This window comes from Rhinatrema bivittatum, chromosome 3, assembly GCF_901001135.1.
Source record: "Rhinatrema bivittatum chromosome 3, aRhiBiv1.1, whole genome shotgun sequence".
NCBI lineage: Eukaryota > Metazoa > Chordata > Amphibia > Gymnophiona > Rhinatrematidae > Rhinatrema > Rhinatrema bivittatum.
The window spans coordinates 224,853,211-224,866,078 of NC_042617.1; the positions used below are offsets into that span (position 1 = coordinate 224,853,211).

The 12,868-nt window shown below is 43.7% G+C and overlaps 1 protein-coding gene across 1 annotated transcript in view; it reads left to right on the plus strand.

Moving 5' to 3' along the window:
• LOC115087279 (lysosomal-trafficking regulator-like) overlaps positions 1 to 12,868 on the plus strand; it is a 1,534,685-nt gene that overhangs the window by 519,816 nt on the left and 1,002,001 nt on the right. Inside the window, 2 exon segments of the mRNA XM_029594260.1 lie at positions 2,616 to 2,762; positions 8,399 to 8,536. Of these exon segments, the coding sequence (XP_029450120.1) occupies positions 2,616 to 2,762; positions 8,399 to 8,536 (285 nt within the window).

Here is a 12,868-nt window from a genome sequence, read left to right on the forward strand (position 1 = left end):
AAATGAGAGAGAGGATATGTTTGTAAGCATGTGAATGAGAGTCTGTGTGTGAGAGAAAAAAACAGCATGTATTTATGTGATTGAAAGCCTGTGTGTGTGTGTAAGCGTGAAAAGATAGACAGCATGTGTGTAAATGTGTAATTAAGAGCCTATATAAGTGAGAGAGAAAAAACATGTGTATATGTGAGTGACTGAGAGCATGTGTGTATAGGTGTGTAATTGAGAGCCAGTGTGAGAGAGAGCGCTGGTATGTGACTGAGAGAGGAGAAAGTTCCAAGCAAACCACCCCGCCTCCTGCTAATTCAGAACAATCTCAGGACACCTGGATATCAAATGTTCCCAGGTATGCAGAGCAAAAATATTTTTGTATCCTTATTATTTTTCATTACTGGGTCTTTGTGTCTGCTATTTTGAAATATTTTGTTGGTATCTGGAAATGTTTTATATGAGTTTTTAATTATTGGATATTCCACTCATCAGCTGTTTCGAAATAGGTTCTTTTTGTTAGTACAGTTTTACTGCTTATGATTTTATATTTCTTGATTTGTTTTATAAGGATGGGTGATGTTTCCTTTTCCTTTGTTACACTGCATACAGAGACTCTGGCTTGTTGCAGTTTCCAATTCAGTTTTTTCTGCATGCTTCTTGTTATGCATTTTGGTCTCTTTATTCTATGTTAGGTGAGGGACAGCACGTGATTCAGGTGAGGTTTTCTGCTGGCGTGTAGTTTGTGTAGGACTCTATAGCAGCCTGACTTGGTCCGTTTTCCTAATAGGAGATGTATTGGTGTCTTAAGGCCTGGTGTAATATTTTCAGAGACTTATTGTACTTTAAAAGTGTGATCTTACATAAAATGCACACATTTACTTGTATTTAGTTTTAAACATATTGTATGGCTCTCATGGAATTACATTTTAAAATATGTGGCGTTTATGGCTCTCTCAGCCAAAAAGGTTCCTGACCCCTGTCCTAGGGGGAACTTCCTTCAGACCTACACGCGGTCTGTCCCTAAGGCTCCTGACCTTGAAGACTACATTCCTACTGGCAATATGTTCAGCCCGTCGCATCTCCGAACCTCAAGCACTATCCTATCGGGAACTATTCCTCAGATTCACATCGGGATCCATATAGCTACGCACTGTCCCCTCCTTCCTCCCAAAGGCGGTTTCTCATTTCCATCTAAACCAAACCATCTCACTGCCATCTTCAGACGAGCAGAAGAACTCGGAAGACTCACGCCGCCTACGCCATCTTAGCGTCGGCAGGCTCCTAGTCCGCTGCCTGGAAAGATCGGAATCCGCACGAAAGACGGACCACCTATTCGTCCTTCACAGTGGGAAGAAACAAGGGGAAGCATCCTCGCGGGCAACCATAGCCCGCTGGATCAAAGAAGTAATCAAGGCGGCCCTCGTAGAGGCAGGCAAGCCTTGACCTTATACAAGTCAAGGCCCATTCCACAAGGGCCCAGGCAGTGTCCTGGGCAGAAACCAAAATGCTGTTGCCCACCGAGATCTGTTGGGCAGCGACATGGTCCTCCATTCACACCTTCTCGAGGTTTTACCACCTGGATGTTCAGGCCAGGGAGGACACAGCATTCGCAAGGGCAGTACTAAGTGGGCCACGGGCAGCCTCCCACCCGGTTTGGGAGTAGCTTTTGTACATCCCATTGGTCCTGAGTCCATCTGCTACACGCTAGGAAATGGAGAAATTACTTACCTGATAATTTCATTTTCCTTATTGTAGACAGATGGACTCAGTATCCCGCCCAAGGCTGCCTCAACAGATGGAAACGTCGTGTGACAATCTTTGAGAGCAAGACAAGCACAGGTAAGCCAGACTTGCCCCTAATTAAAACACCCACAGTTACCGGGTGTTGGTGTTTCTCGGATGACGACACTGGCGATCCAGCTACAATTCACATCAACTAGTTCAAATTAACCAAGTTAATCAAGTTATCCAAACACACATATATCCACTATTGCTTTTCGAGGAGAATACTGAAGAGCAGAACTTCCTGCACGGGTATATGTAGTGCTGACGTCAGATTGAAATCTGACTCCGTCTCCAACTGCTATCAGGAGCACACTATACCCATTGGTCCTGAGTCCATCTGTCTACACTAAGGAAAACGAAATTATCAGGTAAGTAATTTCTCCACTGGATTTCCTTAAGTTCTTAGTTCTTCAGTTCTCTCTATTTTCATTATCATATCCTGCTTGAAAAAGCATATATTCCCAAGAGTCATGCCATTTTTCCCATGGAACTTTCTTCCTACCTCTTGTTCAATTTAATACCATGGTATTCCTGCAGCTGCCCTCATCATCGTATCTTCCTTTATGTATGCTTTTCATCTCATTTAGATTTTGTCATCTAGGTAAGGGATCTCCTCTACCTATTCAACCTCTATAATTTGTGCTCCTATTCCCTTTATTGACTTAACCTGTGCAGTACCGTATACAACGTCAGCATTATATAAAAATAAAATATGAATGTTTTGAATGAAGTTCAAAGTGTTTAAATACATTGAAGTGGCTTATTACCTATTCTATAATATGGAACTGTAAAAATATCAGTTTACCAGTTTTGAAATAATTCTTAAATATTTTGTTTCCAAGGCTCTTCTTGAAGGCTGCTGTGGTGACCAGATTCTTAAGATTGAGAGTGGACAGTTTAAGCTTGACATGGATTCCACTGCAGTAATCCAGGATATTAAGCTGCTTGAAGATGTGTTGCTAGATTGGAAAATATGGTCTAAAGCACAGGTATTTGATTTTTTTATGATTTGAATCAAATTATTATGTTAATAAAATGTTTTATAATGTAATAATAACTTTAGTGCAGTGTATTGTAAAATGATTGTGTTTAATATCAGCTGGCCAGGATTCTTCCATCAAATATAGGCTATGGAATCTAGGAATGTGCATCTGTTCAATTTGATTTTAGAGGTTAATGCAGGGATCAAATTGGATTTAGTGTATGTAAGTATAAATTATGTTCATAGAAGTAAATTTTCAAAAAGGTTATGAATGTAAATTTAACATAATATAGCAATTTTCTAAATTGTAAATGCTCTTTATGTGTATAAAACCTGTGGACAATTCAATGGCATGTATTGTAGCAATTTTATAAAAGCGCACTTACACGGGTACAATATATTTACACGTGTAAAACCCAGTTTTAAGCATGTAAATGCTTTTGAAAATCAGAACTTCAGTTTTGTTTTATGCACATAAAATGGCATTTTTGCACAACTTCTGAAAACGAGTGGAAATAAGTGGATTTTTCTTTGTGTATTGGTCATTTGTGTTTTTGTTTTTTAATATATATGTTACTATATGAGCCACTGTGGGTTTAGGTGGCATATAAATTGTTGAAATACATTTTTGTAACAAAAGTTTATGCTTTGCTTAGAATTTATTCATTTCCTAGCGTGTAGCAGATGGACTCAAAACAAATGGGTATAGTGTGCTCGTGCTAGCAGTTGGAGACGGATCTGACGTCAGCACGGGTACATATACAAATCAGTAATTTCCGTCTCCAAAGCAGTTTGGAGCTACCTCACGCTCGCTGAGCGTGTTTCCAAATTCTAATGACTAAATTCCTACAAGAAACCTACTGAAGACAAGCCCCGCACTCCTGTGGTGATCCCAGGCGGTCACTCACCCGGTTGAGTTTCCCAAGCTGACTTCCGTGGACCCTCGGAGGTAGGAGCCTCGGTCCAGTGGCCGGTTCGCGGCAGGGACCTAGCCCCCGAGTGAGAAGGGCTCGAGCGCGGCTTGGCCCCCGAGCGAGACGAGTTCGGGCGCGGCCTAGAGGCAGCGGGTGCACTTCCTCAAGCGCGGCGGTGAAGGTACTCACCCTCTCCCCCCGCAGCCGGAGACCACCCGGGTCGCAGCCGGGAAGCGCCGAAGACAAGGTAAGGCGTATATCTTTACTTGGTCTCCGAGGAAGTGTGGATTGCCTGGGCCTGCCTACAGGGCAGCCCATCAAGGAGGTCGCCGTTTTTTGCCTGCCTACTCGCCTTCGCCAACTAAGCGTTAGCGCACACGATAGGCGCACGTTACTAAGCGCACGCGATAGGCGCCCGTTGTTAGCGCACTCGATAGGCGCCCGTTAGCGCACACGATAGGCGCCCTTTACTAAGCGCACGCGATAGGCGCACGTTACTAAGCGCACGCGATAGGCGCGCATTGTCTAAGCGCACGCGATAGGCGCGCATTGTCTAAGCGCACGCTACCAGGCTACGCGCACATTTCTGAGACGCCCGTTTATAGGCGCACATTATAAGACGCCCGTTGTAGGCGCACATTATAAGGCGCCCGTTGTAGGCGCACATTATAAGGCGCCCGTTGTAGGCGCAAATTATAAGGCGCCCGTTATAGGCGCACATTATAGGATGCCCGTTCTAGGCGCATGCTGTTAAGCGCACGTGTTAGGCGCACATCATTGGGCGTGTCCGAATTTCAGGCGAATGGAGCATAAGAGAGCTGAGCGGAAGGCGCAGGAATTGCCGTGCAGAAGGCTCTCTGGGAGGACAGCCCTGAGGGGTGGAGTTGCAGCATAGTGGGCGTAGACTTGGAGACGCAGGCCAACCCACGAGGCAGGGGGGCCCAGTCTCAGGTGCTGATGTAGGCAGGAGCCCAGAGAGCGGAGGAGTACCAGCAGTCTACTAGAGGAGCGGGACAGCTAATAGTCGTTGAATAAGCAGAAGCGCAGCCCCGTGGAGCGGATAAGGTCTAGGTAGTCTCTTGAGTAGTAAGCGAGGTCCAAGGAATGGGAAAGTGCAGCCCGTCTTGCTAGAACACAGGCGCAACCCAGAGGAGCGGAGAAGGCTAGCCAAGGAGCTCACAGGTTGCCACAGTGTTCCAAGGGAGTCAAGAGTAGCAGGAGTGTTGCAGAGTAGGTCCAAGAGGCGCAGAGCCAGCCAGGGGAGCAGGTCCCCATAGGGGAGCACACTGACCCCCGAGGAGCGGGTGCCAGACATGATCCAGAACCAAAGCACGCAGCGACGTCTCAGGAACACAAGGCAGGAGTTGTGGACTTGTACGGAACTTGTTGCCAAGTCGGCTAGCTGGGGGCAAAGGTGGTGCTTAAGTACAGGAGTCTGATGACATCATCAACCAGGGACGCCCCCTAAGTAACCGCCGAAGAGGCTTCAAAGGCGGGGCCTGTGACGCGCGCACGCCTAGGAAGGCCCGACATCAAAGTAGGAAGTAGTGGCGTCCATGCCGCCATGAGGAGTACCGAAGAATGTGGCAGTGTAGGCAGGCTCGCGCTGCAAATAGACCCCTGGAGGGCAGGAGAACAGTGCAAGAAGTGAGTACTCGCGGTCGCAGCCATCTGTGACCGACAGGCATAACATTTAGAATAGCTTTTACTATTTTTCCCAGCACTGAAGTCACACTCACCGGTCTATAATTTCTGGGATTATCCACGGAGACTCTCAAGATATTTTAACTTACCCATTATGTCAGTATCTTTTGAAGATACCTCACTGAACCATGCGCTTCTGAGGAACTGTTGGATTTCCCCCATAATATAGTTTAAAAGCTACTCTGTCTCCTATTAATGCCCGCAGCATGGTTGTACTCTGTTGAAAGTGAAGCACATTTTTCACAATAAGCACGACCCTTCCCCCAAATGTTGCCCAGTTCCTAATAAATCTAAAGGCATCTTCCCTGCACCATCTTCTCGTCCACGCATTGAGATTCCAGATCTCTGTTGGTCTCTGGGTTCTTGTGTACGGAATAGAAGTATGTCCAAGAATGTTACTTGGAGGTTCTGGATTTCAGCTTTCTACGTATAAACTTAAATTTGACTTCTAGAATCTCCCTCCCATGACTTCCTATATCATTGATACCTACATGTACCATGACAGCTGGCTCCTCTGCCAGCACTGTTTAAAATCTTATCTAGATGACATGTGAGATCCACTGCCTTCACACTAGGCAGGTAAGTTACCAAGCAATCCTTATGCTCACCAGCCATCCAGTTAGCTACATTATCAGTGTTTGAATCACTAACTACAACAGCTATCCTAACCATTGCCTCCTGGACACTCATCATTCTAGACATATCCTCTGTGCTTATATTCTTTTCATATTAACTTGCTTGCAGAAAGGTTTGGACAAAGGGGTAAGTCCTAATTCCATTAAGATTTCAGATTGTGGCTTTATCCTGTCTCAGAGTCCGTATCCAGGGCTATCTCTGGCTTTGCACCCCATGTCTCGAGGTGCGAAGCCAGAGACATGGGGATCTTTATTTGGTTAGAGCTTTGGTGGCATTCCTTTTGAGCCATTGAAGGAGGCTTCCCTAAAGGTTTTTTTGTTCCTTAAAGTCTATTTTTGGGTTATCCTTGGTTGCAATAGTGATATCTTGGGAGTTGCAGGTATTTCTTGCAGACACCCTTACCTTGTGTTTTCAGTAGTCTCTGTCTCTTTTTGACTGCTTCTAATTTTTTTGTCTCTTTGTTTTGTCATTTCACTTAAATCGGATATCATCTTTCCTAGACTTTTTCATGGAGAATGTCAGGAGAAGAACAGTTCTTTCTGTTTCTTGGATGTGAGTCTTGTTCTCCTTAAATATCTTAAGGTCACTATTCCTTCTGCAAGAGGTTGTTTGCCTCAGGAAACCCTTCAAATAAAAGAGTTTCCAAATCTTTTCTGGCTAGATGGATTAAGGAAACAATTTCTTTTGTTTATTTGTGGAAAGGACAAGCAGGTTCCTGAGGCCCTTCAAGTTCATTTTACTTGAACTCAGGCCTCCTTTTCAATGGAATCTATGGATCTCATTTAGTGGAGGTTTTAGTGCATCCAATTGGTATTCCTTACATTCTTTCATGAAAAACTACAGGTTAGATGTACAAGTCAAAAAAGATGCAGCCTTTGGTGCAAGCATTCTCAAGCCAGCCCTTGCTTCTTCCCACCCATGTTCGTGTAATCTTGGGTATGTTTCATGCTTATTTATTTATTTATTTATTTATTTATTTATTTATTTAACATTTTTCTATACCGAACTTCATGACAGGCATCATATCAGGCTGGTTTACATCAAACTTAGGGGTTAACTTAGTAAAAAAACCGTATAACAAGAAGGCCGAAGCGCAGTTACAAATAACAGGGAAAATGAACTTGGAGGCTAGAGTAGCCAGGAAATAAAGGACAGAGAAAAAAAAAACTGGAGAATGAACATGGAAGAATTAGCAATTACTGAATTTGTTCATTTAGTCAGTTGAGCTAAATCAAAGCACTGTTGCGATGTTATGCTTGAGGGAAGGCTTGGACAAAAAGCCAAGTCTTGAGTTTTTTCCGGAAGGTAATCAGGCAGGGCTCCAGTCTTAGATCAGTCGGCTGGTTGTTCCAGATGAAGGGGCCAGCTGTGGAAAGTGCCCAAGGTCACAAGGATTAGTCCTTGTGATCTTGGGCAAGTCGCTTTACCCTCCATTGTCATAGGTACAAAACTTAGATTTTGAGCCCTGTAGGGACAGGAAAATACAGCACCTATATGTAATCTGCTCTGAAGTGGCTGAAAGGTGGGGTATAAATCTAAATGGACAGAACATGATAAGGGAGGAGAAATTTAGAATTGCTTGTTAATTTCCTTTCCTTCTATCATGCTATACCAATTCAAGACCCTCCCAGGAAATCAGGGCCTACACTGGTGATAGGCCTTAGGTTTGGCAGAAATTTCAATATCACCTTGCAAGGTGTGTCTGAGGCTGCCTTTATGTCTGTCTTCTGTATTATATGTGGCTCTACTTGTCATGTGAGGTGCTGTACAGATATACGTGGGAGTCCCTGCTCAGTAGAGTTTACATTCTAAGCACGAGAAATATATAGGGCAGTTTTCTTTCTGTTCTTCTTCTTTCTATTCTGGTGGGGATATGGAGTGGAGATATTATCTTGGGGATCCCTCCTATTTATAATATTTTTATTTCAGATTGTAAGGTTTAATTCTGATTTTAGAGCTGTTGGTATTTTTTTCATTACTATTGCCAGTGCTGCACCAGCCTATATACCAAGTGATGGTGTCACTGATAAAGGTGTGTCCTCTGCCTTCATCTGCTAGTAGGCAGCGTTAACTCTTGCATCTGGACTAATGTAGCAGGATTCAAAAAGAGACTACATTTCTCCTTTATCTTTAACTTTGGCAATGTGAGTTATTTTCAGGTTTGTGAAAAATTACTTTTGCTTATGTTGTTCTTCTCGTCCTCTCTTTCTTACTGCTTATAAAATGGAGAGAGAAAACATTATTTACTTCCATATGTATATTTTTTAGAAATTATATGCATAAATGAGTCTATAATTTTGATGTTCTTTACAGTCTAACTGCAATTTTTTTTTGAATGTTTTCTATTTTATGGACTTCTAATTTATTTTGCATTCCTTACTACTTTCAGCATGGGGTCTGGGAAACTTTATTAGCTGCTTTACACGGCCTGATCCGAGCTAATCATCACCAGCAGATGTTTAATATCAGACAGCTATTGAGAGCTCGAGTGGTTCATAATTTCTTACTCACCTGTCAAGTTCTACAGGTATGTTCAGATATTTATTTCAAGTATTTTCTCAAACTATTACATTTGCATAATATAAATTCTGCTGGAAACTGTTTGTACTAAATTTGTGTTGTAATCCATGCCATGGCACTGAAGATGCTTCAAATTACATTCTATATGAGAAAAGAAATGAAGGTTGTGCTTAAAGTAGTATCCCTGCTGGACAGGATATTTACTGGCAATTAATGCCCTATCCAGAGGATGATTATTACTATAATAATAAAACTTGTTGTTCTATTATTTTGTTAAAAAGAATACAAATGGGAGTGGGGAGGGAGGGACACCGGTGAGCAGTATTCAAGATGGCCACTTAGGTTTTCTGCTGTCAGGATATCTGATACTAAAATAAGTTTTCCCATGCTTAACCACAGAACGCCTCCAATTTCTCTCATATTGTTGGGATATACTAAGGAACATGGCAGTGAATATATCATTCAAGATGGACTTACTCTCTCAGTTCCAGTGCAGAGTCAAGAGAATAAAACAAGATTCTATCCCCAGTTAATATAGCACTGGGCAAGGACTCTGAAATAGCTCTACAGATTATTATGACTGAGCTCCTGTAAATTAAAGATCTAAATAAAGAAAACTCGCAACAACGCAGAAATTCAATCAGATATAGTTGTACTTAAAGCTGAAATGTTTGTGATGAAAAAATATCGGTGGGAGTTGAGGAAAAGACCTGCAGCAAACACTGAATGCATTTCAGATCTTCAGCGTCCAGTTAAAAAGACTACATTTCTGAGAAAACCTTGACGATTTAAACAACAGATCTTGGAGGAACAATTTAAGAACATGAGAAATTGCCATGCTGGGTCAGACCAAGGGTCCATCAAGCCCAGCATGCTGTTTCCAACAGAGGCCAAAACCAGGCCAGAAGAACCTGGCAATTACCCAAACATTAAGAAGATCCCATGCTACTGATTCAATTAATAGTGGCTATTCCCTAAGTAAACTTAATTAATAGCAGTTAATGGACTTCTCCTCCAAGAATGTATCCAAACCTTTTTTGAACCCAGCTACACTATAACTGCACTAACCACATCCTTTGGCAACAAATTCCAGAGCTTAATTGGGTGTTGAGTGAAAAATAATTTTCTCCGATTTGTCTTAAATGCGCTACTTGCTAACTTCAAGGAAAGCCCCCTAGTCCTTCTATTATCTGAAAGTGAAAATACTCTACTCGTTCAAGACCTACTCATGATCTTAAAGACCTCTATCATATCCCCCTCAGCCGTCTCTTCTCCAAGCTGAACAGCCCTAACCTCTTCAGCCTTTCCTCACAGGGGAGCTGTTCCATCCCTTTTACCATTTTGGTTGCCGTTCTCTGTTCCTTCTCCATTGCAACTATATCTTTTTTGAGGGTTTTGGAATTTTTGAGTGAACTGAGGGGGCTGATCCTTTTGAATTTCTACACTCATTTCTGACAAAACTATTGGATCTGTATTTTGACTAATGTTTTGAGAATGAAAGAGCTCATCAGTTGCCATCCTCTTAGCAATCAGGCACCAAATTCCAAAAGCCATTTGTTTTGAGGATTCTTTGTACACACAAGGACTTGAAATGAAAAGACTCGCTCGAGATCACTACCTCAGCATGAAGGGAGAAAAATCATCATATACCCTAGATTTCAACAAATCCACAGTACAGCATCAGAAACAGATTTTAGCAGTGTGGCCAGTTGAAGAATTTAAATGTTTAATATTGTCTTTTCTACCCTGCCTTTATGCGAGTCACAGTCAAACAATTGTTTTAGACAGTGCTGTGGAGGAGCCAGCTGTCGTGGTACATGTGGGCACCAATGACATAGGAAAATGTGGGAGGGAGGTTCTGGAAGCCAAATTTAGAATCTTAGGTCGAAAGCTTAAATCCAGAACCTCCAGGGTAGCATTCTCTGAAATGCTCCCTGTTCCACGCGCAGGTCACCAGAGGCAGGCAGAGCTCCGGAGTCTCAGGGGTACATTTAAAAAAACAGCGTGCGCGCGTACTTTTGTTCGAGCACTAGGCGCAAACAAAAGTACGCCGGATTTTATAACATATGCGCGTAGCCGCACGTATCTTATAAAATCCAGGGTCGGCGCGCGCAAGGGGGTGCACATTTGTGCAACTTGCGTGCGCTGCCTGTTCCCTCCCTTCCTCTATCTAACCCACCCCCCAGCCCTACCTAAATCCCCCTACTAACTTTTATCCTCGAAGTTCCGCCTGCCTCCGGGCAGTCGTAACTTATGCGCGCCGGATGTCTGCTGCTGCGGCAGGCCCCGATACAGGCCGCTGTGTTGGGGCACTCGGCCACGCCCCCGGACCGCCCCCACGCTCCCAAATACCCTCCAGCCGATGCCACGCCCCTGGCCGCCCCTTTTTTTTTTTGAAACTTTATTGGTATTTTCAACATTTTTCCAATTTACCAGTACACTTCCAGATCGAATATCTCATACCGTAACCTCCCTCTCCCCACCCCACCTCTTCCCCATCCCTCCCCACCCTTATCCCATACACACCACACCAGATACCATGACATCAAATACTTGGAATACCTGCTTTGAGTACCTTCAATACAAATAGAACCGTATATTGACACTGACGTGCCGTTCGCCAACTGTTCTTTTCATTATGCACACGTGTCTTCCTGAAAGAGAGCATGCATGCCCATTTATCTAGGCTCTAGCTTGTCCCTAGATTTGCTGATGGTGAGTTACGTCCGGCCCTGGAAGGTCTATACTTGTATCCAATGATGGTTAAAATAAGCTCTCGTTTAGCATCTGACAGGGTCCACCAGAGTCAGTGCTAGACTGCCGAGCACTTCGCCTGCGTAGCTGGAGATTGAGACTGTACTGCCCAAAGTTCGTGTTGCAATAGCGCTAGGAGACTTGAATGCCATTGTCCCCGTGTAGGACGGTCAGGCGAAATCCACTGACAAAGAATGGTCTGGGCCGCAATTATCAAGGCTTTTTCCATGAATGCCCATTCCTCTTCGGGCAAGTCCTGTAAGGTATGAGTATTGGGCAGGTGGAATAAACACACCTTAATGTCCCTGGGAATGGAGATTTGAAGCATCTTCTCTAGACTTTGCAACACCTCCCCCCAAAAACACTCAATATTAGGGTACTCCCACAGTCCGTGCACAAAGGTACCCTGTTCCCCCCGACATTTAATACAAACAGCAGAGTCACATAGTTTTGCTACATACCTTTGAGCCTGCGATACATACATACAGTGCATGATTTTAAAACCGATCTCTTGAAGAAGCACATTTTCTGACACTTTAACACTGTTCGTTAGGATATCCCCTATCTCTTCAAGAGCCAGAAACACATTTGCTACTCGAACCCATTTAATTTGTATCTCCAATTTGCCCGTCAAGACGGGGATTTCACGTAAAGCTTGGGACAACGAGGAGCATGAGTGCCCTGTCCGCTCTCGCGGCCCAAAGAACGCCCTCAAAGATTCCCACCTCGCGTCCAGCTGATAAGCTCCCAGAACTGCGTGCACTTGCAGATGTGCAAAAAAGTCTTGTTTTGGAATCTCATATACTGCCTGCAGCTCCTGAAAAGACCACATGATCCCAGTGCCCGGTGCAAACAGCTGAAAGATATTCTGAACCCCTTTTGCACACCACCCCTTAAATACCCTTCCCGTCAGACCACTTGAGAACATAGGATTACCCCATAAAGTTAGATATGGCGTAAGAATTCCACCTAAGTGTAATTTTTGAAGGCACAGGCATCGCCACGCTTTCCTCCCTACATCTATAATCAAGTGACGTTTGTAATAGGCCGGCACCTGTGATCCTGGAATTTGAATCAGCGTTTCTGGACTGTATGGATGCAACCAACTCAGTAAAAACTGTCTAGGTGTATATTTCCCTGTATTCTCCAACCAGTCCTGAATATGGCGTAGTAGACACGCCAGGTTATAGTTTCTCCAGTTAGGGCAGGCCAACCCCCCCTGCTCTCGAGTCAACTGCAGTGTCTGTAAGTGCAATCTAGCTTTATGACCCCCCCATAGGTATGCACGGATCTCTCGATTCACACTATCAATCTCTTTCTTTTTTAACCACAAGGGAAGTTGTTGTAACACATATAACCAACGCGGGAGCTCCAACATTTTAAGCAATGCAATTTTCCCCTTCAGAGAGAGTGGCAATTTACCCCACAATTTCAATTTTATACTCATATTTCGAATTAGCGGAGTGACATTCACTTCATATAGTTGTGTAGGATCTCTAGTAAGTAAAATTCCTAAATATCTCATGGTTTTATCCGCCCATCTCAGTCTGAATTCCCCCACCCAATTGGTCCGAATATGGCTTCC